The sequence below is a fragment of the Bombina bombina genome, chromosome 6 (genome assembly GCF_027579735.1).
Source record: "Bombina bombina isolate aBomBom1 chromosome 6, aBomBom1.pri, whole genome shotgun sequence".
NCBI classification, from domain to species: Eukaryota; Metazoa; Chordata; class Amphibia; order Anura; family Bombinatoridae; genus Bombina; species Bombina bombina.
The window spans coordinates 338006694-338033453 of record NC_069504.1 but is presented as its reverse complement, the minus strand read 5'-3'; the positions used below and the strand labels follow the sequence as shown (position 1 = coordinate 338033453).

The 26760-nt window shown below is 41.4% G+C and overlaps 1 protein-coding gene across 1 annotated transcript in view; it reads right to left on the bottom strand.

The window, feature by feature from the left end:
* The window catches only part of LOC128664418 (tetratricopeptide repeat protein 41-like), a 331531-nt gene that overhangs the window by 155966 nt on the left and 148805 nt on the right, over positions 1-26760 (bottom strand). The window contains exon 7 of the mRNA XM_053719249.1: positions 25345-25481. Coding sequence (XP_053575224.1) covers positions 25345-25481 — 137 coding nt within the window. The remainder of the gene's footprint in view (positions 1-25344; positions 25482-26760) is intronic.

Here is a 26760-nt window from a genome sequence, read left to right as displayed (position 1 = left end):
ACTGTGCAAACTAGATGTCATTTATGTTTGTAAACCTCAATAAAAAAAAGAGTAAAACTTGTAGAATTTAGAAAAAGTATGTAAGGAGGACCAGTTAGCCGCCTTACAAATCTGATCCATAGAGGCCTCATTCTTAAAGGCCTAAGAGGAAGCCACCGCTCTAGTGGAATGAGCCGTAATCCTCTGAGGAGGTCTAAGCCCCGCTGACTCATAAGCAGTAGCTAGATCAAATGGAAGTGCAATGAACTGGAAGTGCTGGTCCAGGCAGGCAAACCCTAGGAATTTGCAGTGTTCCTTGTGGATTGGAACATGAAGGTACACATCCTTCAGATCTATAGTGGTCTTGAACTGTCCTTCCTGAACTAAGGTAAGGATCGACCTTATCGTCTCCATCTTGAACGAGGGGACAGATAGGAATCTGTTTAAGCACTTTAGGTACAGACTCGGAGGAGTTCCCTCCTTCTTTGGGACCACAAAAAGGTTTGAATAGTATCCCAAACCATTTTCTGCGAGAGGTAACGGGACAATGACTCCTAGGAAGGAGAGATCCCTCACGCACCCCAGAAAGGCTTCTCTCTTTTCTGGCCTGGAAGACAGGTTTGATAGGAGGAATCTGCCCCTGGGTGGATGAGACTTGAAACCTATCTTGTATCCTTGAGCGTTGACCTCCAGGACCCACGGGTCCTGCACGTCCCCAAACCAAGTGTCTGAAAAGAGCGACAGTCTGTCTCCTACGTGATCCAGAACCGTATCGGAGGCCACCCCCTTCATGCCGACTTTGTCTCTGCGGGCTTGTTGCTCTGCTTGGATTTATTCCAGGACTGAGCCGGCTTCCAAATACTCTTGGGTTGCTCGGGCTTTGCAGAGGGCTGTCGACGAAAATTAGGACCTTGTCCCTTAGGCTTGTTCCTCTTATCCTGCGGTAAAAAGGCACCTTTGCCTCCAGTAACCATGGAGATAATTGAGTCCAGGCCTGGACCAAATAAAATCTTTCCCTTAAAGGGGAGGGAAAGAAGTTTGGACTTAGAAGTCATGTCCGCGGACCAGGACTTCAGCCAGAGTGCCCTACAGGCTTGAACAGAAAAACCTGAAGCCTTAGCATTCAGGCAAATTATTTGCATATTTGCATCACAAATAAAAGAATTAGCCACCCTTAAGGCCTTAATTCTTTCCTGGATCACGTTGAGGGGACCCTCCACCTTGATTACTCAGTAGGTAGCCGCTCCAGCAACTGCAGCAACAGCCGCTGCCGGTTGAAACAAATATCCTGTATGTTGAAACATCTTTCTTAACAGAGTTTCTATCTTCTTATACACGGGCTCTTTAATCAACTAACTATCCTCAAGCGGGATAGTAGTGCGTTTAGCAAGTGTGGAGATAGCGCATTCCACCTTGGGGATGGAACCCCACAACTCCAATTGAGAGTCTGGGAAAGGGAACAATTTCTTAAAGGAAGAACCAATCCTTTCCCATTCATTCTTAATAATATTCGCCATCATTACAGGAACCAGGAAAGTTTGTGGTACAACCCTGTCTTCGTAGACCTTATCTAATTTAGGAATCAAAGGTTCCTCAGGCAATTTGGCCTCTGGAACCTCTAACGTAGCAAAAACTTCCTTCAACAGAAAGCGTAAATGTTGAGTCCTAAATCTAAAGTCTGGTTCCTCCGCAGCTGGAGGTTTAGAGGCAGCAGAGTCCGACTCAGAAAGTGTGCCCTCTGAAGTATCAGAGGCACCTTCATCATTGGATAATCTCGTATCAGATAAATCCAAATACAAACTAGTTGATGACCCCTGGAAAGGATAGCATCATTTGACCTTTCGCTTGCGCTTAGCAGGGCGAGGTAAAGCACTAAAGACCACAGACACCGCCATTTTTAATTGCACAGTAAAGTCTGGCGGTAAAAGGCCCCCTCCAGATGGAGGATTAGGAGTGCTACGGGAAGCTGCATGTGTATTAGGAGATGACTGTAGGGTGCGCACCTCACGGGATGAAGAATCCTCAGAGGTGGATGGCTCAGTGGTATCAAACATATTAACCTTCTTTGACATGATTACTTTATCAAGGCATTAGGAATATAGTTGAGCAGGCGGGTATACCGCAGCCTCCTCACAATATAGACTTGGGTAAAGAGGGAGTACCGTCTAAAGCATCAGAATCCTCCATAGCTTGCGCTTACTAAGCAGACTATTGATTAATAAGAAAAAACGGCACCTTTATACCCCCAATGGCTGGGGCACTCACCACCTCCTATGACCCAGGCCAAACAGAGAAACCGCTCCTTCTCCGGTAAACCGCACGGTCAGGAGAGAGGAAATAAGTGTGACCACTCCCGGTCACATGGTGCGCAATGCAGGACCGCCCCTGCTGTAATAGCAAAAAAAGTGTCAAGCCTTTCAGGCTGCGCAGCTCACAAAGCGAAAGTAAAAACCTGTATGTTCCAACATCTACCTGAGCCCAAAAACCATTTCACACATGTTGCAGCATAATCAAATAAACGTATGTGAATATTCCCCACTGTTCAATAATCCCCCTCAGGAGATATTAACCCTTGATTCCCTACAGATAAAAGGAGCCACAGTGTGACCCTGTCTTCTGGTGTTATTATATGTGTAAAAAATGAAACAATCTTACCGGAATCTATGCAGTGGAACAGAAACACAGCCTCTAAATTTTGACAGTCTTGAAGAATCGCTCCTGACATGGACTTGAGTGATGGAAGCAGGCAGTGAAACTCGTCAACAATGATTGCTTAGGAGCTGTTAATACAAGTCTGGATAGGTTCACAGAAAGACTCTCCCTGCATCTCCAGACTAACTTTCATCAATGCTCTCACTGAGAGGCTGACAAGACTACCTAAAACTCCAGTCCCATTTCAAAGGGTAGATACCCTTCATAAGGAACTACTCAGAATCTTCTGACACTTCTCTGCCAACCTCCTGTAACGAAAGGCAAAAATGACTATATGAGGGAAGTAGGGGGAGTATTTAAGCCTTTGGCTGGGGTGTCTTTGCCTCCTCCTGGTGGCCAGGATCAGTATTCCCCAACAGTAGGGAATGATGCCGTGGACTCTCCTCAAATTAAGAAGGAAAGATCTCCCAAAATACGCTGCTTAGAACACATAAAAGCAAGGGAAAGATTATAAATATGGTATACATGACTATTTTGAAAAATATAATAAGACCCCTGATGAGTTTACTATTAAAGCAATAGAACAAATGCCTGCAAACTTTGGAAAAGAGAGACTGCTAGAATTAAGAAAAAGTAAAACTTTCTGGATACATCTAATTAATTCACATGAACCTAAGGGTTTAAATAAGGACATTGATCTCACAGGTTTTATAAAATCTACGGATTCTAAATTCTATTGATTAAAGTCAATATATACACTTTTTCAGTTTTTATATTTTAATAAATCCCATCCCTTTTATAATTCCTTCACCTAATTCACATAGATGGAATAGAATGGTACTGACATCCCTTCATTTATTTAATAAAAGATCAATATCTTTTTATACAAGCTACGGGCGAGATTACTTAGTTGGATATTGCTTTTTAGTCGGACATTACATAGAAGATCTATCCCATTTTCAATAAGGAGTGATATCTATAGAGGATGGCAGAGGATTAGCTTCTAAAGAAGCAAGCAGAGGACTCGCAAAATGGTGCACTTCCGGTTGGATAGTGGCAACTCCACGGACAACGCCTCTCCACTGGACAACCAGGGATACACCCCTCCATCCTTATTTAATCAGGATTGGATATTATAAATATAAGTCTTTATTATTTTTATTTAATTTCATCTTTTGTATTCATATGTACTAAGGTAAACTCTTAACAACATTTTGCAATTCTAGTAGCTTGGAGCACCTGGATAATACTCAAACTTTCTGACCAGATTTACCTAATTCAGGTTTCTTGTTATTACCACGGAGTACACTGCTTATTGACTGTTTTTAAACTATTTAAAGGGACACTGAACTCAATTTTCTTCGGATAGAGCATGCAATTTTAAGCAACTTTGTAATTTACTCCTATTATCAATTTTTCTTCGTTCTCTTGCTATCTTTATTTGAAAAAGAAGGCATCTAAGCTAAGGAGCCAGTCAATTTTTGGTTCAGTACAATGGACAGCACTTGTTTATTGGTGGATGAATTTATCCACCAATCAGCAAGAACCCAGGTTGTTCACCAAAAATGGGCCGGCATCTAAACTTACATTCTTGCTTTTCAAATAAAGATACCAAGAGAATGAATAAAATGTGTTAATAAGTGTAAATTAGAAAGTTGCTTAAAATTGCATGCTCTATCTGAACCCCGAAAGAACAAATTTGGGTTCAGTGTCCCGTTAATAAAGGTTATCCATTGTTTTCACCATATAATAAACTGGCATATATTAAACAAACTGCACAATGCTGCAAAGTTTAAAAACAACCCCTACATGGATTATTTTAATTTTCTATTATATATGTAAATACTGCAAACCTGGGATTTGTGACATTTAGCTCCAACAGAGAAGGTGTATGAATCCCCCGCTTTATACCGTATAGTAATGAGGTATATTAAGTCTCCAAAATTTAAAAAAAAATAACAAACAGCATTTGAAATACTTCTTAACCCTAAAAACAGAGCGCTTTCCCAAACCCACATTCCTAAACATTCATATTTCTCTTTCTCATTTATGAGTGAGAGATATAGGGATATAGCAGCAAGATTTATAAGGTCTCCTTAAGATATTCCAGGGCTATGCACAACTTTCTCATAGAAATATTTACTGTATATATTTATATGTGTGTTTGTATATATACAGTATTTGTATGTATGTGTTTACATGTGTATGTATGTGTTTATATGTTTAAATAAATACCAATTTACACATGCATACAAACATACAGACATATTATATATATATATACACTGTATATATATGATGTGCAGTGAGGTCAGAGGCTGGTGAGGCACTGGCTATGATACCCCCACACACACACATTTTTTTTTATATATATATCACAGTATTTAGAAATTAAAGGGTCATTATAGTTGAAAAACTACAGACTAGTGACCTGCACCTATGTTTAACCCTCGCAAATGGGTTAAATACATAGTAGAAGTGCTGTACTGCTGGTCCTGAGTGGAAACTGCAGCTAATACAATCAGCAGCACTAGTTACACAGCTGAATCATGCTACTAGTGCTAATGACTGTATCAGTGTCAGTTTCCACTCAGGATCAGTGGTGCAAAGTGGCCCTTTATGAGGGGGTTAAACACATAGTGGTGCAGAGTCTTAAAATAACATGCTTTAATGAATTAAAGACACTAACACAGTCGCACACTAACACAAACAGAGACACTTAACACAGGTATACATTAATACAGGAACTTGGGATTAGTTTATCTCAAAAAAGTTCTACAATACTTGCATATTTGGAATTTTTTTATTGTGCAATCCCAGCCACAATATTGCAGGGCAAAATAAAGAAATATTGATGTGGGAGGGGGGAAACACCTGTTCATAGCATGAAGAAAGGTGGGAATATAGCTCATTACTATATGAACCTACTTGATAACTGCACATTTCTGGAGAGGGGGCATGTTTGTGACTTATCTTAGATAATTTCCTAAATGGGACATTCTAATTTTGCTGATCGCTGGAGTAAGCATGAAAGTTTTACATATTAACCAGTTAATAGGATGTGCACACAGATGCTATCTGTATACATTAGTTAGGTTATACAGATTTCACAGCAAAGCAAACTTAATGTGTAATAAAATGCTTATTGTCATGAATTGCCTGGCTCACCAGTACTGTTGCTGTCCCTTTAAGAAGCTACTGTTTTCAAAACCTTATGTTGGATGCGTTGTGCCTTTAAGAGACAGCTTTGTTCATGTGAAACTACTGCCTCTTATTTCCTTGCAGACACTCCTACGTCTGAACCTGGCCCCCAAGAGGGCATTCCTGACCCTGAACCTTGTGCTGATGTCATTGAATCTGGCTCTTAAGAGGGCATTCTTGATCCTGAACTATGTACTGATGTCTTTAAACCTGGTCTCCGAATGGTCATTCCTGTTCTTGATTCCTGTGAAGATACTCTTGAACCTAGCCCCGTGGTGGGCATTCCTGTTTTTGGCCTTGAAGCCAGCACTCCTGTTTTGACCCCGGTGTGGGTATTCATTTGTTTAGCACTGTGAGGGACCTAAATATTTCTGACTCTGAAGATAGCTCATTTACCTCCTTACATCTACCGATATCCTTCTCCTTTACTGTCATTGGTTTCTTAGACACCCGGAGGTTGCCTTTGAGGAGGGGGTACTATCATGACTTGCCTGGCTCACCAGTACTGTTGCTGTCCCTTTAAGAAGCTCCTTTTTGCAAAACCTTAAGTTGGATGCCTTTAAGAGACAGCTTTGTTCATGTGAAACTACTGCCTCTTACTTCCTTACAGACACTCCTACGTCTGAACCTCATCCCCAAGAGGACATTCCTGACCCTGAACCTTGTGCTGATGTAATTGAATCTGGCCCTCAAGAGGGCAATCCTGACCCTGAACCATGTGCTGATGTCTCTAAATCTGGCCCCCCAGAGGGTATTCCTGAACCTTGTGCTGATGTCATTGAATCTGGCTCTCAAGAGGGCATTCCTGATCCTGAACTATGTACTGATGTCTTTAAACCTGGTCTCCAAATGGGCATTCCTGTTCTTGATTCCTGTGAAGATACTCTTGAACCTAGTCCCATGGTGGGCATTCTTGTTTTTGGCCCTGAGGCCAGCACTCCTGTTTTTGACCCCGGTGTGGATATTCATTTGTTTAGCATTGTGAGGGACCTAAATATTTCTGACCCTGAAGATAGCCCTGCCCTCTGCTCAGAAGCGAGTATGGTTCTTGGCTCAAAAGTGGATTTTGTGAATAATCCACAAGTGAACGATGAAGAAAGCCTTGCTCTCTGTTCTTAAGTGAGTATGGTTCTTGGAGCCAAAGTGGGTAAATGATATTTTCCTGTACCAGTCCAGTCCTCACCACTAGACCTTGAATTAGCCCTCTGTCTGGGATTGAGTATTGCCTTTTCCCTAGGTTTGTGTATTGTTCTCAGGCACAATGTAAGCCTAGATCTTACTCCTGTGATTATTCCTGAAGAGAGCACACCAGTTCATAGCTTTGTAACAAGGTTTACGGATCTTGGCTATAACTACTACAAGTTCTACTCTTGACTATATCATATCATACCTGCCTTTTACTTAACCATTTCAGAGGAATATGGATATCTATTTACTTCTGAGCAGTTTCTGGTTTGGTGACAACTCTGGTCTATATGCTTCCACAGACTGTATTACTCCTGTTTCAAGAGGCCTTGATTTTCTTCTGTTACTTCAGCAAGACATCTCTCATCCACCATTCCTGATCACTAATGGGATCCATTTACCTTCTTGCATCTACGGATATCCTTCTCCTTTACTGTCATTGGTTTCTTAGGCCCCCGGAGGTTGCCTTTGAGGAGGGGGTACTATCATGACTTGCCTGGCTCACCAGTACTGTTGCTGTCCCTTTAAGAAGCTACTTTTTGCAAAACCTTAAGTTGGATGCTTTGTGCCTTTAAGAGACAGCTTAGTTCATGTTCCATTAGATTTCTGCATCTGTCAGTCACCTTTCTGTGGGAGTTTCATTTACTGCTGAGATTCCTGTCTGTCTATTTGGTTTCACCTGAGTCCTTTTATAAGGCTTGTTCAGAGGCCTATTCTTTGCATTAGCATAGGTTATCACTGTCTGTGTAACTGCCATATTCTAGTCTCTGTTGTTTGAATTTCTTTTTTTCATTCAACTGGCATTCATCTTGTTTCCAAGCTTTGCAAGTACCTGATTCCTGTGAGTTTACCTGCTTCAGTTTTAACTTCTTTGCAACTGCTTTCTATGTTTGTGCACAAGCTTTACAAGTGGATATACTGTATATCAGATCTGCAACATATAACACTACTGCACAAGGTACTTGTATCACTATGCATAAAGTGGATATCTATGTCATTTTCAACTTGTCTCAACTCCCTATAAACTGCTGTATTTTAATTATGCTGACTGCTTCAGTTTAAAGGGACAGGATACACAAGAATTTTTATTGTTTAAAAACATAGATAATCCCTTTATTACCCATTTCCCAGTTTTGCATAACCAACACAGTTATATTAAGTTATGTTTTACCTCTGTGATTACCTTGTATCTAAGCCTCTGCAGACTACCCCCTTATCTCAGTGCTTTTGACAGACATGCAGTTTAGCCAATCAGTGCAGACTCCTAAATAACTCAATGAGAGTGAGCACAATGTTATCTATATGACACACATGAACTAGTACTGTCTAACTGTGAAAAACTTTCAAAAAGCTCTGAGCAAAGAGGCGGTTTTCAACGGTTTAGAAATCAATTTGGGCCTACCTAGACTTAGCTTTTAAAAAATACCACCAAGGTAACAAAGCAAATTTGATGATAAAAGTAAATTGGAAAGTTGTTTAAAATTGAATGCCCTAACTGAATCATGAAAGTTTTATTTTGACTAGACTGTCCCTTTAAACTGTACTACTCACAGCCTCAGTCTAATCTGCATTCAAGAAATCATCTGAGCTAGAAATTCACTTTGCAGCTCTTATACTACATTCCAGTGTTAAAACCAATCCAGTTTTCTGTTGCCTTGAACTTTCTATTTGCAACTCCTCTATAATTAATCATTGTCAACACGTTTTCTGCAGCCTTGTTCTGTTTCTAACATATTTTCAATTATATATTTCAGCAAGTTACATACATCCTGCATTGTTTCCAGTCTATTGATCTGAGCTACAACTTTTCCATTCACCATCCTGTAAACTGACCCACAGCTCAGAGGCCAGGTGTGTTCATATCCTACAATTGCAGAGGGTCTTCTTCCAGACTGGTACACATTGTGTGTGTGTACACTTATTCTTCTGAAACACACTGCATCATCTGATCTGCAGTGCATTATTATAAGCATTTTATTAGGCGCTAAGCCGTGTTGTGTAGTACTAGTAATAAAGAACAATCACCTACCTAACCAACTCTAGTAGAGTATCAGTGACTGTGACTGACACATTGAAGACAGTGAGACTGTAGTCAGCTTCAACACAACAACACTGTGACTGAGTCAGCGGCTTACGGGCGGCTAACGGCTGGCTCTCAGAGACATAGAGAACTTTTTCACTCCTCCGCAATCCGCTCACACTGAGTGTCCGACTCCTCCTCACCCACACGTGACTGCTCACTGGTGCTTGTCTCACTCCGCACCTCTGTCAGCTCTTTACAGCCCAACGTCCAGACCAACTATGAAAAAGATCAGCGGGCGCTGATTGGTTGCGCTGCTCCTGCAGAGGCTGCTTACAGTCAGACTCTATTGAGCGATATGGGCCGCGCAAACTAAACAAGACTTAAAGTGTCAGTAAACCTAAAAAATAATGTTATATAATTCTGCACATAGTGCAGAATTATATAACATTATTTAAGTGCTATAGTTATAAATGCCTTTTTTCCCTTTTAATATGTTCAAAATATGGCGCTTTAACAGACCCGCTCTCTGCTCTCTGCTGAGCGGGTCTGTTTTTTTTACTCAGCGCATCGGGCCAGCTGTATAGTCACAGCCCGGCCCGACCGCGCCATAAGACTAAGTGCAGCTCGCTCCTGCTCTGTCTGACAGCAGGGGCGTGCTTCACTTAATGTTATGGCGCGGTCGGGCTGAGTAAAAAAAACAGACCCACAGAATTCTGGATATTATTATTTTTATTATCGGTTATTTGTAGAGCGCCAACAGATATGATTGCTTGTGTGCCAGCTTCTTGTAAATCAGGTAGTCTATGTTTAGACCAGTCAACAAACCCTGTTTCCTGTGTATACTTTTTTAATATTATTGAATAATGAAGAACTTTTTACGTTTTATTGGAGCTCCGGTTATTCCTTTTTCTACATTAGTCTATGTTTAGGTTGAACTGGATGGATTTCTGTCTTCTTTCAACCTCCTCTAATATTTTACAATGTTACTACGTTAGTATGTTATTACGTTAGTATGTTACTATGTTAGTATGAAACAACTGTGGCTGATAAACAGTGAAAATGTCTGATTATGATATCAACATAAAAAAAGGACTCATTTTATAGGTAAATAATTAACAAGTGGTAGTTTGTGATCAACCCATATGTGTGTTTTGTCTTTATTTTCCTCTTAAAAGGGAAGAGTCCTCAGCTGCATTCATTACTTTTGGGAAACACAGAACCTGGCCACCAGGAGGAGGCAAATACACCCCAGCCAACAGCTTAAATATCTCCCCACTTCCTTCATCCCCCAGTCATTCTTTTCCTTTCATCACAGGATGTTGGCAGAGAAGTGTCAGAAGTTCAAGATAGTCTCTTATGGAGGGTAATACTCTTCGCAATGGGACTGGAGTTCTAAGTAATCCTGTCAGCCTCTCAGTGAGATCATGGATAAGTCCGGAGATGCAGGGAGACTTTTCCTGCGAACCCATCCCGACTCATATTAACAGCTCCTTGGTAATCAGAGTTGACGAGTTTCGCTGCCTACCTTTCCTCACTCAAGTCCATGTCAGAAGTGAGGCTACTATCTGTCACACTTGTTCCTGTTCCACGGCGTAGATTCTGGTAAGATTGTTTCATTTTATTTCGATATGTGAATGTAATGTTAACGAAACAAGGTAGGGTCCCAGTAGATCTCCTTTTATCTTAATAAGGAATCATGGGTTAATATCTCCTGAGGGGGGTTATTGAACAGGGGGGACTTTTAATCATGTTTGTTATATGGTTCTATCTGCAAATGTGTAGCTTACTTTACGGAACATAACGGCCTTCTTTTAATGACGTGATCTTTCAAGATTGCGTGCCCTTTTTGTGACAGGTGGGGTTACGTTGTTTCTCACTTCCGTATGCTGACTGTGTGTGACCGAGAGAGTCTTGCTCATGGGTTGTCTGGTTCACAGGAGCTGGTGAGTGCCCCAGCCATTGGGGGTGTTAAAGGGTGCCAGTTAGTTTTTTGTCATTTTTGTAATCCAAAGATTATGGAAGATTCCGATATGCGAGACACGGATGCCTCCGATACGGAGGTTGTGTCTTGTGATGAATATGAAATGGCTCGGGTAATCAATGCACATCAGTTATGTTCCGATTGCTGTTCTAGAGTACTCTCTTCTCCTGAAGCAGGGAGCTTAGAGTGCATTGAGCCATCCGCCTCCGAGGTTTCCATGACCTGTGAAGCGAGTGCCCCAGTCCATTTCCCAGGTACGCAAGCAGGTGTCCCTGTGGCCTTTACTCCTTCTCCGGGGGGTGGCTTGTTTCCTCCAGAGGTTATATAATGGTTCTGCATGGCCATTTCTATGGCGCTGAATTATTTATTTCTCCCAAGTGAAGTATTTCTAAGATACTGTCCGTGTTCCGTTAACCAGGGCCCGTTGAGCGTGGGATCGACTGATTCAGTTCAGCCTTCTGGGGAAGCGTTGGCCCCTGAGGCTTCAGGGGCCCCTATCTCGAGGCCAGGGTCTTCAGTTGATCCGGCGAGGGATGATTTTGCCTTCCGTTATAGGCTGGCTCGCCTTCATGTTCTTTTAAGACATGTTTTGGCAATGTTGGAGGATCTCGGTCCTAGCGGGCCGAGGGATCCGAGGCCTTAGAATCTGGATGGCAAAATGGATATGACGTCTGGGGATGAAGCCAATCTCCTTAACGTCGCCGGTTTTCTTTTTCTTTATGTTTTTCGGTTCCAGTTCTGAGCTTAGGTGAATGGGACTTTTAATCGGCTGGTCCCGTTGTCGTCCTCCTTCATCTTGGGCGTTCACCCGAGGGGTGCTGCCTTCATTTTATTTTTTGATCCGGATAGATGTGTTTAATTGTTTTTTTTTTCTTAAGCTTGTGTGTTAGAATTTCGGTTTTATGAACGTTCTTCTCTGGAACCGATACTTGCGATTAAGGTCGCGTGGGCACTTCCTCGGAACTCATGGTTTTCCTGGAGTACCTTAGGGTATGGTACAGGATTAGGTATATGAGGGTGTTCCTCGAATCTTTGAATCAAATTTTTGGGACGTTTCCCTGTGTATGGATCTATTTTTCTTAGGTCCTTTTCTGGGGAGTTCGTCTCCTTGGGCGTTGCTATTGTACGACAACCTTGGGTTGTTCTATGTTCTGCAGATTGGAATGATCCTTTGGATATTTCATGAGAATCTGATCTCCTTTTTGGGGGCAGATAGCGGTCCTTGTCTTGGCCGGGTACCTTCATGGGAGTCGTGATCTGCGGGGCTGACTCCTCGTAGGTTGTGTTTGACGGACTCTGGGACTGAGTGGTTTTAGTTCTGCTTTGCCGGCGGTGTAACTAATGTGCTGTTAACTGGGCTTCGGGTTTTCTCCCGTGTCGTCTATACTTTTTTAGGGTGTCGAGTAATCAGGCGTGGTGCCTTTCGAAGGGGCCACTGTTTGTACCCACCCGTTGTTTGCATCCCGCCCGTGGTTTTATCTATGAGGCGGCTGTAATTTTTTTTGTTCTTCTGGCACCTTTTTTCACCCTGATATTTCTCCTACTGTTCCTTGGTAAAATGACTGGGGAATAAGGGAAGTGGGGGAGGTATTTAAAGGGACATTAAACACTCAATACATGCTAGATAGAATGATGCATTCAAAGAAAAGATTAGTCCATGACTAACATGTAGATGTATTTTTTAAAGTTTCATTAGTTGTTTAAAAAGTGACAAAATAAGTTTAAAGTTTTAGTGTCTATAAAACACTGGGAGCTGCCATGTTGTAACTTGTGTTACCTTCTCTGCTGTGGCCAATTAGGTACAGTTATAAATTGCATTTCCATTTCTAACAGGAACTGAAAAGCTCACAATTTCAGAATGGAATTACAGGCAAAGAGGACAAAATAAATATTGAAAGTATATTGCAGAGTTGTTTTATTATATACAATTTATCATTTTATGATCTCAAAGTGTTTAATGTCCCTTTAAGCTTTTGGCTGGGGTGTCATTGCCTCCTCCTGGTGGCCAGGTTCTGTATTTCCCAAAATTAATGAATGCAGCTGTGGACTAATTTGTTTTCTGTGTCTGAGGGCAAAAGCATGCAGATGGCATAGAAAATACTTATTAACAGCTAATCCAGTATATTCAAAATAGGAGACAGCATGTCTCTGAGGCCTATACATGTAGTGTAGTGATCATCAGTACTTCTGCAGCTGGGTAACCCCAATGACCTGCTTTATAGCTAATGCTGTTTTTTTTTTTTAACTGTTTCAATAAAAAATATGTTTTTATTTACAAGCACTGACCCTCATTACACTGTAAAGACACATGTATGTATCTGATATGAATATATACTGGCTTAGTTTTTACCATGTAGCAGTACACTTGCTTTAATGATTGCACCTAAATATAGGGGCCAGACCTCCTTTTTATTTTCATGAAATGTATATTATTGCAGAAATTACAAACCTTTTGACTTAAAGTAGCATACTAGCAATTATATTAACAATAGACTAAAGAACATTCACTGCAGACACTTTTATTTTAGTTAAATATTTATTTTTTTAGACTTTGAGAATCTCTCATGGATACTAAACCATGGCAATAAAAATGCTGCATCCCAGCAAAATTTACTAGAACAACCCCGCCACCTGCTGGAATATATATATATATATATATATAAATATATATATATGTAATAAAATCTCACTTAAGAGCAATCAATGATCAGTACTCATTTGTTATGTTTTATATATATATATGTCTGTGTGTGTAGTGTATATTTGCACAAATAAAGATAATATACACGATTCTCTGCATAATGCCTTTGGGTGTGTGTGTGTGTGTGTGTGTATGTATGTATCTATGTATATGTGTATATATATGTACTCACACTCACTGATAATGAGCATGCTGGACTATACCATGATGAGTACACTGCTCTGTATAAATAAGATAAGTATGTATACTATGATAAATATGCTATGCTGTATCATGATGTGAGTATATAAGCTCACACCTATGTATAGACTGGCTACTTTAAGACCCCCAGCACTTGGGCCTTGGTGCCGCTGCACCAATGGTAGTATTCAAAACATTGTTAGACTGATGAGAAACTGCCTGTTTGGGTTTGCCAGGTTCGCAGTCTGTCGATATATTCTAACAAAGTGGGCTGAATGTCGTTGTTATGACAAGTGGCAAAGTGTCTCCCTTGTGAATATAAAAAAATGTTTTTTTTGTAATAATACTTTAGATTGTGCATAAGTTAATTCACTTTCACTGTATATTCACTAGATTTGTAATCTAGCCCTAGATTTGTAATCTAGCAAAACACCACAAACTGTTTCAAAAGAGGTAGAACTAAAAAGGGATAGACTATCACATATACCACCTTTCAGAAACTTTTCATTGAAATGCAAAAATATCAACATGACCACATGCTTCTGGCTGAGGCTGGCTCTTTTTTTGTAAGATATTTTGCCTGCAGCAGAGAAGAGGTGCTCAGATGGTGTTGAGGTGCCTGAGATGCGTAAGTAGGGTTTTGCCAATTTCGCAAAGGTAGGATATTTATCTTAACTATCCACCAATGCAAGGGGCCTCTTAACAAAGTAAGCCTGGACTTCATTCTAACGTAAACATTACTTGACCATCTCTATGCAATGGTAAATAACCAGCTATAAGGCTAGGGAAAAAATATCTAGTCCGCTCTTAAAAAAAGATATATATACATATAGAGGTTGAATTTTTGGGTCATTTTACAATTAATTAAAATTAAAAAAGAAGTCAAAAGCGCTAAGGACTATATATCAATAAAAGGACAAAGCCTTACACATTTATCTATAGAGTACATATAATCAGCAATAGCAAGTGATCCACTAATAATTGTGCTAACAGATAATAGTGCACATCAATTCAAATAACAAATCCCATCAATCTAGGGTTAGGAATAAATAACAAGCTCAGCACTATATCATGCAAAGCATAATCCCAAATCACCTGATTTAATATAAACAATCCAAATAATGACTCTGTCTGTAGACGTCCTCTAGGCTATAACCATAAAACACAATACCATGTGCAGGAGCCTATTGGAGTGAAGCAGCTGGTGTTGTGCACAGACCAACTAATTGTAAACCAACTAATGGATTTTGATATTAGTTGACAACTATTTTCATAATAGTTTATTATTATTAGTTGCTGCAGCTCTAATGAATATTTATAACAGCGCAATAAATAAGTAAAATATACCCACCTAAGGGCACAATAGAAGATTAGTGCAATAATACTTAAAGTTTACATACATATTTTAGCTTTGTACTATACAATATATATACATTAAAAAAAATGTATATACATATATACCCACAATGCCCCAGCTGTATTATTGATATGTTTAAGTCACGTTTGTATTGTACAAACAGGGATTGACTTTCTGTTGACATATGTAAATTGTATTGTCATACAGTACTCTGTAAAGGGATCATTTATATTACACCTTCAATGTAGGTGACAATGCTGCTTTGAATATATGGTCAGTATCAGAGAAGCATCGCCACTCACGGAAATGTTTGATTAAATGGCTATTGACAATGCTGTCTTTAAACAGTATTGTCAGCCCTTTGGAATATTTCGCCGGATTTCTTGACATCGCAATGGATCACTTTTCAATATCTCTCTGCCCCGTGGCACTTTCGATCATAAGGGTCTTACTGTGAACATGTGAAGTTGAAAAGAAAGTACAAGGTGCAGCACTGGAGTATGAAAAAAGAGAGGTTCTTTTAGAGAATACAAACAGCAAAAATCATCTGGTTAGCATTATCTATGAATATATTCCAGAGATTCCTTAATTCTTTGAATGCATTTGCTCCAACTTTTTTCATGTGATAACTACTATTTGTACGTAAGCTAGAAGTGCAGCTATTTATTTATTAAAGGGAAATTACAGTCAAAATTAAACTTTCATAATTGAGATAAAACATGCAATTTTAAACAACTTTCCAATTTACTTCTCTAATTTTTGTCATTCTCTTGGTATTTTTTAATTAAAAAGCATAGCCAGGTAGGATCTGGAGCGGCAATGCAATGCATTGTAATTAGGGATGCACCGAAACCGAAAATAGAGTATGCCATTGGCCGAAAACCTAAATCGAAAATTACTTTTTTTTTCACAAATGATTTTAGAAGAACATAAAAGTAAAAGACTTATCCATCCCTTTAGGATTTATTTAGAATCTCATGCTAAACAAGAAAAAAAATAAAGCAATATAAAAAGGTACCTAGTGTTGCCACCTCCATACCTACAATAAAGCGTGCAAGTACTAGCAAAAAGGGCATTAAATGTCCATGTACTGAAAAAACATAATTTATGCTTACCTGATAAATTCCTTTCTTCTGTAGTGTGATCAGTCCACGGGTCATCATTACTTCTGGGATATTACTCCTCCCCAACAGGAAGTGCAAGAGGATTCACCCAGCAGAGTTGCATATAGCCCCTCCCCTCTACGTCACCCCCTGTCATTCGACCAAGGACAAAAAACGAGAAAGGAGGAACCAAGGGTGTAGTGGTGACTGGAGTATAATTTAAAAATAAATACCTGCCTTAAAAACAGGGCGGGCCGTGGACTGATCACACTACAGAAGAAAGGAATTTATCAGGTAAGCATAAATTATGTTTTCTTCTGTTAAGTGTGATCAGTCCACGGGTCATCATTACTTCTGGGATACCAATACCAAAGCAAAAGTACACGGATGACGGGAGGGATAGGCAGGCTCTTTATACAGAAGAACCTTTCTCCCAAAAATAGCCTCCGAGGAAGCAAATGTGTCAAATTTGTAAAATTTGGAAAAAGTATGAAGTGAAGACCAAGTTGCAGCCTTGCAAATCTGTTCAACAGAGGCCTCATTCTTGAAGGCCCAAGTGGAAGCCACAGCTCTAGTAGAATGGGCTGTAATTCTTTCAGGAGGCTGCTGTCCAGCAGTCTCATAAGCTAAACGTATTATACTACGAAGCCAAAAAGAAAGAGAGGTTGCCGAAGCCTTTTGACCTCTCCTCTGTCCAGAGTACACGACAAACAGAGAAGACGTTTGTCGAAATTCCTTAGTTGCCTGCAAGTAAAATTTTAGGGCACGAACTACATCCAGATTATGTAGTAAGCGTTCCTTCTTTGAAGAAGGATTTGGACACAAAGAAGGAACAACAATCTCTTGATTGATATTCCTGTTAGTGACTACCTTGGGTAAGAACCCAGGTTTAGTACGCAGAACTACCTTATCCGAATGAAAAATCAAATAAGGAGAATCACAATGTAAGGCTGATAACTCAGAGACTCTTCGAGCCGAGGAAATAGCCATTAAAAATAGAACTTTCCAAGATAACAACTTTATATCAATGGAATGGAGGGGTTCAAACGGAACGCCCTGTAAAACGTTTAGAACAAGATTTAAACTCCATGGTGGAGCAACAGTCTTAAACACAGGCTTAATCCTCGCTAAAGCCTGACAAAAAGCCTGAACGTCTGGCACTTCTGACAGACGTTTGTGTAACAGAATAGACAGAGCTGAGATCTGTCCCTTTAATGAACTAGCAGATAAACCCTTTTCTAAACCTTCTTGTAGAAAAGACAATATCCTAGGAATCCTAACCTTACTCCAAGAGTAACCTTTGGATTCACACCAGTATAGGTATTTACGCCATATTTTATGGTAAATCTTTCTGGTAACAGGCTTCCTAGCCTGTATTAAGGTGTCAATAACTGACTCAGAAAACCCACGTTTTGATAAAATCAAACGTTCAATTTCCAAGCAGTCAGCTTCAGAGAAGTTAGATTTTGATGTTTGAAAGGACCCTGTATCAGAAGGTCCTGTGTCAGAGGTAGAGACCAAGGTGGACAGGATGACATGTCCACCAGGTCTGCATACCAAGTCCTGCGTGGCCATGCAGGTGCTATCAGAATCACTGATGCTCTCTCCTGTTTGATTCTGGCAATCAATCGAGGAAGCATCGGGAAGGGTGGAAACACATAAGCCATCCTGAAGTCCCAAGGTGCTGTCAGGGCATCTATTAGGACTGCTCCTGGATCCCTGGATCTGGACCCGTAGCGAGGAAGCTTGGCGTTCTGTCGAGACGCCATGAGATCTATCTCTGGTTTGCCCCAACGTCGAAGTATTTGGGCAAAGACCTCCGGATGAAGTTCCCACTCCCCCGGATGAAAAGTCTGACGACTTAAGAAATCCGCCTCCCAGTTTTCCACTCCCGGGATGTGGATTGCTGACAGGTGGCAAGAGTGAGACTCTGCCCAGCGAATTATCTTTGATACTTCCATCATTGCTAGGGAGCTTCTTGTCCCTCCCTGATGGTTGATGTAAGCTACAGTCGTGATGTTGTCCGACTGAAACCTGATGAACTCCCGAGTTGTCAACTGGGGCCAGGCCAGAAGGGCATTGAGAACTGCTCTCAATTCCAGAATGTTTATTGGCAGGAGACTCTCCTCCTGACTCCATTGTCCCTGAGCCTTCAGAGAATTCCAGACGGCACCCCAACCTAGAAGGCTGGCGTCTGTTGTTACAATTGTCCAGTCTGGTCTGCTGAATGGCATCCCCCTGGACAGATGTGGCCGAGAAAGCCACCATAGAAGAGAATTTCTGGTCTCTTGATCCAGATTCAGAGAAGGGGACAAGTCTGAGTAATCCCCATTCCACTGACTCAGCATGCACAATTGCAGTGGTCTGAGGTGTAAGCGGGCAAATGGCACTATGTCCATTGCCGCTACCATTAAGCCGATTACCTCCATGCATTGAGCCACCGATGGGTGTTGAATGGAATGAAGGGTGCGGCAAGCACTTTGAAGTCTTATTAACCTGTCTTCTGTCAGGTAAATCTTCATTTCTACAGAATCTATAAGAGTCCCCAGGAAGGGAACTCTTGTGAGTGGAACGAGTGAACTTTTCTTTTCGTTCACCTTCCATCCATGTGACCTTAGAAATGCCAGTACTAACTCTGTATGAGACTTGGCAGTTTGAAAGCTTGAAGCTTGTATCAGAATATCGTCTAGGTAGGGAGCTACCGAAATTCCCCGCGGTCTTAGTACTGCCAGAAGAGCACCTAGAACCTTTGTGAAGATTCTTGGAGCTGTAGCCAATCCGAATGGAAGAGCTACAAACTGGTAATGTCTGTCTAGAAAGGCAAATCTTAGATACCGGTAATGATCTTTGTGAATCGGTATGTGAAGGTAAGCATCCTTTAAGTCCACTGTGGTCATGTACTGACCCTCTTGGATCATAGGTAAAATTGTCCGGATAGTCTCCATTTTGAATGATGGAACTCTTAGGAATTTGTTTAGGATCTTTAAGTCCAGGATTGGTCTGAAAGTTCCTTCTTTTTTGGGAACCACAAACAGATTTGAGTAAAACCCTTTTCCCTGTTCCAGCCGTGGAACTGGATGGATTACTCCCATTAACAATAGTTCTTGTATACAGCGCAGAAACGCTTCTTTCTTTGTTTGGTCTGTCGACAACCTTGACAGATGAAATCTCTCTCTTGGAGGAGAGTGTTTGAAGTCCAGAAGGTATCCCTGAGATATTATCTCTAGCGCCCAGGGATCCTGGACATCTCTTGCCCAAGCCTGGGCGAAGAGAGAAAGTCTGCCCCCCACTAGATCCGATCCCGGATCGGGGGCCCTCAATTCATGCTGTTTTAGTGGCAACAGCAGGTTTCCTGGCCTGCTTGCCCTTGTTCCAGGACTGGTTAGGTCTCCAGCCTTGTCTGTAGCGAGCACCAGAGCCTTCTTGTTTTGGAGTAGTGGAAGTTGATGCTGCTCCTGCTTTGAAATTCCGAAAGGAACGAAAATTAGACTGTCTAGCCTTAGGTTTAGCTTTGTCTTGAGGTAGGGCGTGGCCCTTACCTCCTGTAATGTCAGCGATAATTTCTTTCAAACCAGGCCCAAATAAGGTCTGTCCCTTGAAAGGTATATTAAGTATTTTGGACTTAGAAGTTACATCAGCTGACCAGGATTTTAGCCACAGTGCTCTGCGCGCCTGAATGGCGAATCCGGAATTCTTAGCCGTAAGTTTAATTAAATGTACTACGGCTTCCGAAATGAAAGAATTAGATAGCTTAAGTACTCTAAGCCTGTCTGAAATGTCGTCCAGCGTAGCTGAACTAAGATTCTCTTCTAGAGACTCAATCCAGAATGCCGCTGCAGCCGTGATCGGCGCAATGCATGCAAGGGGTTGCAATATAAAACCTTGTTGAACAAACATTTTCTTAAGGTAACCCTCTAATTTTTTATCCATTGGATCTGAAAAGGCACAGCTATCCTCCACCGGGATAGTGGTACGCTTAGCTAAAGTAGAAACTGCTCCCTCCACCTTAGGGACCGTTTGCCATAAGTCCCGCGTGGTGGCGTCTATCGGAAACATCTTTCTAAATATCGGAGGGGGTGAGAACGGCACACCGGGTCTATCCCACTCCTTAGTAATAATTTCAGTTAGTCTCTTAGGTATAGGAAAAACGTCAGTACTTGTTGGTACAGCAAAATATTTATCCAATCTACACATTTTCTCTGGTATTGCAACTGTGTTACAATCATTCAGGGCCGCTAACACCTCCCCTAGTAAAACACGGAGGTTTTCCAGCTTAAATTTAAAATTTGAAATATCTGAATCCAATCTGTTTGGATCAGAACCGTCAGCTGCAGAATGAAGCTCTCCGTCCTCATGTTCTGCAAGTTGTGACGCAGTATCTGACATGGCTCTAACATTATCAGCGCACTCTGTTCTCACCCCAGAGTGATCTCGCTTGCCCCTTAGTTCTGGTAATTTAGCCAAAACCTCAGTCATAACAGTAGCCATATCTTGTAATGTTATTTGTAATGGCCGCTCAGATGTACTTGGCGTCGCCATATCGCGCACGTCCCGGGCGGGAGATGCAGGTACTGTCACGTGAGGCGAGTTAGTCGGCATAACTCTCCCCTCGTTGTTTGGTGAAATTTGTTCAATTTGTACAGATTGACTTTTACTTAATGTAGCATCAATACAGTTAGTACATAAATTTCTATTGGGCTCCACCTTGGCTTTAGTACAAATAGTACAGGTCTCATCTTCTGAATCAGACATGTTTAACAAACTAGCAAATAAACTTGCAACTTGGAAATACTATACAATAAAATTACAATGAAAAAAAACGAACTGTGCTTGAAAAGCACTGAGTAAATATAACAGATGAAATCAATCAGCTTTGTAAAACCAAATGTAACTTAGCAAGGATTGTATCCAGTAGCAAGAAATAACTAACCCTGAGGCATAAAAAAGTTAAAGATAAACGTTTTTTATCACAGTCAACTACAATCTTACAGCTCTGTTAGATTACTTCCCTCAAATTAGCTTTGAAGCTCCCTGGGTTCTGTAGAGATAAACCGGAACATGCAGGAAAAACAAAGAGCTTTGACTGAAATTTTTGATGCGTAGCAAAAAGCGCCAAAAAGGTCCCACCCCCTCACACACAACAGTGAGCGAGATTAAGCAACTGCCAAGTGGAAAAATAGTGCCCAAACGTTTTATTCACCCAGTACTTCAGAAAATGAAAACGATTTTACATTCCAGCAAAAACGTTTAACATAATTAAGAGTTATTAAAAAGCCTATTGTAATTCCAGAGAAGTACCATTCTCCAGAAAACAAAAATGTAAATTATACATACATGATATAATGTCGGTATGGCAGTATTTTCTCAGCAATTCCATTGTTAGAAATAAAAACTGCTACATACCTCTTTGCAGAATAAACTGCCCGCTGCCCCCTGATCTGAAGTTTACCTCTCCTCAGATGGCCGAGAACAGCAATATGATCTTAACAACTCCGGCTAAAATCATAGTAAAAAACTCTGGTAGATTCTTCTTCAAACTCTACCAGAGAAGGAATAACACGCTCAGGTGCTATTAAAAAATAACAAACTTTTGATTGAAGAAATAAAACTAAATAAAATCACCATAGTCCTCTCACACATCCTATCTAGTCGTTGGGTGCAAGAGAATGACTGGGGGTGACGTAGAGGGGAGGGGCTATATGCAACTCTGCTGGGTGAATCCTCTTGCACTTCCTGTTGGGGAGGAGTAATATCCCAGAAGTAATGATGACCCGTGGACTGATCACACTTAACAGAAGAAACAAGCATCTTTTTTATAATGCATGTACATGCATGTTAAAGAGGATTTTTGCACGTTTTTGGTTTGTTTGCTCCACTGTTCTGGACTAGAAATGCATTGCTTCTCCATAACTGACCTTTACCTCCTTGCAGGGATCCAATGCATGATTCTGTCCCTTAAGAAAACTGCCTGTGCAGTGGAAATAGATGTAAAATATCAGTAATGTAGCTTATAGCTCTGTTCTTATTCCTTCACAGCTATTTAACAGTTCCTGCATGGTTTGCAAGGCAAGAGAAGGAGATGCTCTGGGTATCAGTGAACCTAGTGGCAGCTGAGAAGGGGAGGAGTCAAGGGAAGGCTGCTACTGCTGCCTGTAATATGTTAGCTCACTGAGTCCCACAGTGCTTCTCTCCCTTTAACACAGCTCTTTTTGTTTAACATTACAGTTCTAATGGCAAAACTGTTATTCAGGGAACCAAACGGTTGAGCTGTGATATTGACTGGCAGTGAGCTTTATAGGAGCAACAACTGAGTGGGTAGCGTCTGAAGAGAGAAAGAAACAGAGGTGCCAACATGGCCTAGTACCACCAGGACAAAAAACAAAAATGCAAATGCAGGTGTATACTCACAAATAGAGCGCACCCCACGGTGCTATTGATGCAGACTGGAACCTCACAGTGATCCAGCTCACTGATACTCTACAGCAAACATCCAATCATCAGACTGGGACCTCGCAGCCGCCCAGTAGACTGTGCACTCCAGATTGCTGCGAGGTCCCAGTCTGCTGTTAGTGCACCTGAAGGTGCATTGGATCTGTCTCAAACGTTACTGGGCTATGTCTGTGTGTTTGTTGTCCACTACAGGCTTTCATAAGGATCAATGATTGGATGTTTGCTGTAGAGTATCAGTGAGCTGGATCACTGTGAGGTTCCAGTCTGCATCAATAGCATCGTGGGGTGCGCTCTGTTTGTGAGTATACACCTGCATTTGCATTTTTGTTTTTTGTCCTGGTGGTACTAGGCCATGTTGGCGCCTCTGTTTCTTTCTCTCTTCAGATAACGACATTTCAGGATGACCGACCTATGACAGAGTGCTGCCACATCTTCTTTGGAGTTACATCTACCATTGGTTATATGGACATTGGTACTATTGACTATTCAACACTGGTCGTTTTATTTATTTTCTGATTTTCTATTTTAGCATAAGGAGGCGCCCCCTAAGGGTGTAGTACACGGTGGTGTATACCACACTCTTATTATTTTGAGTGGGTAGCGTGCTTTATACAGACACTGAAGCAGCATGGTTTTCATTGTCACACGTTGGGTGCACCAGAGATGGCGTGTTATCGGAACCTGTCACCACATAACGGTACAGCGCTAGTTGTGCCAACTAATCATAAGCCACCTAGGACCAACATCCCTTGGGCCACAGAGCCCACAACTGCACCCACACAGCTCGACCATGTAGCAAAACGAGCCCCTGCTAAACCCAGAGAACAGCCTAAACACCTCCAACCCGCCCGCACTTACAATTCCATTCTCCGATCCAAAAGCTGAAGCTGCTGTACGGCATCGACGTCACTCAGCTCTTTCCGGGAGTAGGCTGGACTCAAACCACGCCCATGTGATGCATTGATAGGCCAAATCGCTCAAATGATAAACACATTTCCCGTGAATAGCTGTGGCTGGCCCCGCCTTCAAAGTTAACGATCTTAAAATCTTTGTTTTCACTAAGGGTCTGATTGTGTATGTTGTTCCCATTGACCAACTGTCACGTTGTCCCAAAGAGCATTTTTTGTATTTTGGTGATTTATTTCTAAAAAGTAACTTTCGGACATTTTCGGCAGGTTTTTTTACTATCAAATTGCAGATAACCCTAATTTCGGCCGATAAGTTTCGGTTGCGGATATATTGGTACACCCCTAATTGTAATGTAGGAGTCTTTATTTCACATTAAAAAAACACTAAATAGAAACGTAAACAAGATAAAATTGTTGTTTTTAAACTTTTTTTAAGGGCCTTGCCGTACCAACGAAGCTTCTTAGAATATCTTGAGGTTTTGAATATCAGGCCCTGATATTGGTATAATCTCTACTCCATGCACTCACTTGCAAAACTGCAAAAGTGATACTTTGGGGTAGATTTATCATACCCCGGGCGGACATGATTCACTATAGCAAATAATGTCCGCCCTGCAATTTAACATTGTATTGTATCCGATCAAGATGATTGCTGTCTGCCACCTCAGAGGTGGCGGATGAGTTAAGAAGCAGCGAGAGAGAGCAAAAGAGGGGGGGGGGGGGGGGGAGAGCAAAATAGGGGGGGGAGAGAGAGCAAAAGAGGGGGGGAGAGAGAGCAAAAGAGGGCGGAGAGAGAGAGCAAAAGAGGGGGGAGAGAGAGCGAGCAAAAGAGGGGGGAAAGAGCGAGCAAGAGGTGGGACCGCTGTACTACAAAAATGGCCTGTGTACACAGGCTTTAGGACTAGAGTATGGGCTAGATTTATCAACGCTGAGGCGTACAAGGACGCGTATACGCGCCCCTGTATGCCTCAGCTTGCCTGTTGCGGGTCGAAATTACCTGCAGGTAATTAACATTGCACACGAGCGCAATTTTGCGCTTGCGAGCAATCCCGCACCCTGCCCGTGCAAGCCAATCACGCGCAGGCAGGAGCTGTCAATCTCCTCGGTCGGACTCGACCGAGGAGATTGAATTTCGCCACAATAGAGAACTTGCTGCCGTAGGGGCTTAATAAATCTAGCCCTATGTATGTGTATATATTTGACAGATTACTCTCTATCGTTGCCTGGGATGTGACATCACAGAATGGGTGGCGCCCTACTCAGGAGAGCGTGTGGGCTTGTATCTGTGTGTATTTAAGGGTGTCTGGTGTTGAGGTAAGTTTATCTATGTACTTGTATGTCTGAGGAAGGGGCTAAACCCCCGAAAACATTACTTTCAAGTAAAGAAAATCTTACAAAAAAGTCCTGGTGAGTGCACTCTCTGTTGTGCTTATATATATATATATATATATATATATATATATATATATATATATATTTATATATTTATTTTAATTTTATTTTTTTTAACATGAATTGTACTCTTTAAAAAAAAGTGATTTACATGACAACGTGAGAGCTCACAATTCTGATGTGCATCAAATGTAACCAAGAGATTTTAACTTTACATAAGTAACACTGTCACCTGTGATTTCGCTGGTAGTCATCTGATATTCCGCTGCAGGTTCTTTTCCAGATGATGACAGAATCTGCCAGTAGTGTATGAGCTCCATTTTCATCTGGCATCCATATGACATATTTCTAGATATTAAATCCACAGTTCTATAAACAATAAAGTATACAGTAATTTAAAATGATTAAAACTTCATAAACCAAAATAAGACAAAGATAGATAATGTACCATAAAAAGAGGAGTATTTAGTTGCAGGTGTAAATTAAAGGAGTATAGATTTCCCAAGTGATAAAGAAAAAGGTAGGAGCAGGTAATCTGAGTGTTGGCCCTATTTCTTAAAGGATAGCAATGACTTTCACATCACAGCTAGGGTGCTCATTAAAAGTTACTCGCTAGATTACGAGTTTTGCGGTACGGCTTTTAAAGCTGAAAACTTGGCCATTACGCTGGAATGGCCAGGAACGTATATTACGAGTCGCGGCAGTATAGTTATACAAGACTTTTAGCCTGTAACGTCCATTCCGCACTCCAAAAAATGACGTTTGAGTGTGGGATTTTCCATAGCGCCGTATTACAGGTTGTGTGGTCCGGCTAAAATGCTGGCGTTACAGCCTATAACGACACGATCCATACCGCCATCTGATAGCAGTAGATATGGAATTTTTTAAATGTTTTACAAAACTCAAAACTAAAACAGAATTTATGCTTACCTGATAAATTACTTTCTCCAACGGTGTGTCCGGTCCACTGCGTCATCCTTACTTGTGGGATATTCTCTTCCCCAACAGGAAATGGCAAAGAGTCCAAGCAAAGCTGGTCACATGATCCCTCCTAGGCTCCGCCCACCCCAGTCATTCGACCGACGGACAGGAGGAAATATATATAGGAGAAACCATATGATACCGTGGTGACTGTAGTTAGAGAAAATAATTCATCAGACCTGATTAAAAAACCAGGGCGGGCCGTGGACCGGACACACCGTTGGAGAAAGTAATTTATCAGGTAAGCATAAATTCTGTTTTCTCCAACATTGGTGTGTCCGGTCCACGGCGTCATCCTTACTTGTGGGAACCAATACCAAAGCTTTAGGACACGGATGAAGGGAGGGAGCAAATCAGGTCACCTAAATGGAAGGCACCACGGCTTGCAAAACCTTTCTCCCAAAAATAGCCTCCGAAGAAGCAAAAGTATCAAATTTGTAAAATTTGGCAAAAGTGTGCAGTGAAGACCAAGTCGCTGCCTTACATATCTGGTCAACAGAAGCCTCGTTCTTGAAGGCCCATGTGGAAGCCACAGCCCTAGTGGAGTGAGCTGTGATTCTTTCAGGAGGCTGCCGTCCGGCAGTCTCATAAGCCAATCGGATAATGCTTTTAAGCCAAAAGGAAAGAGAGGTAGAAGTCGCTTTTTGACCTCTCCTTTTACCAGAAT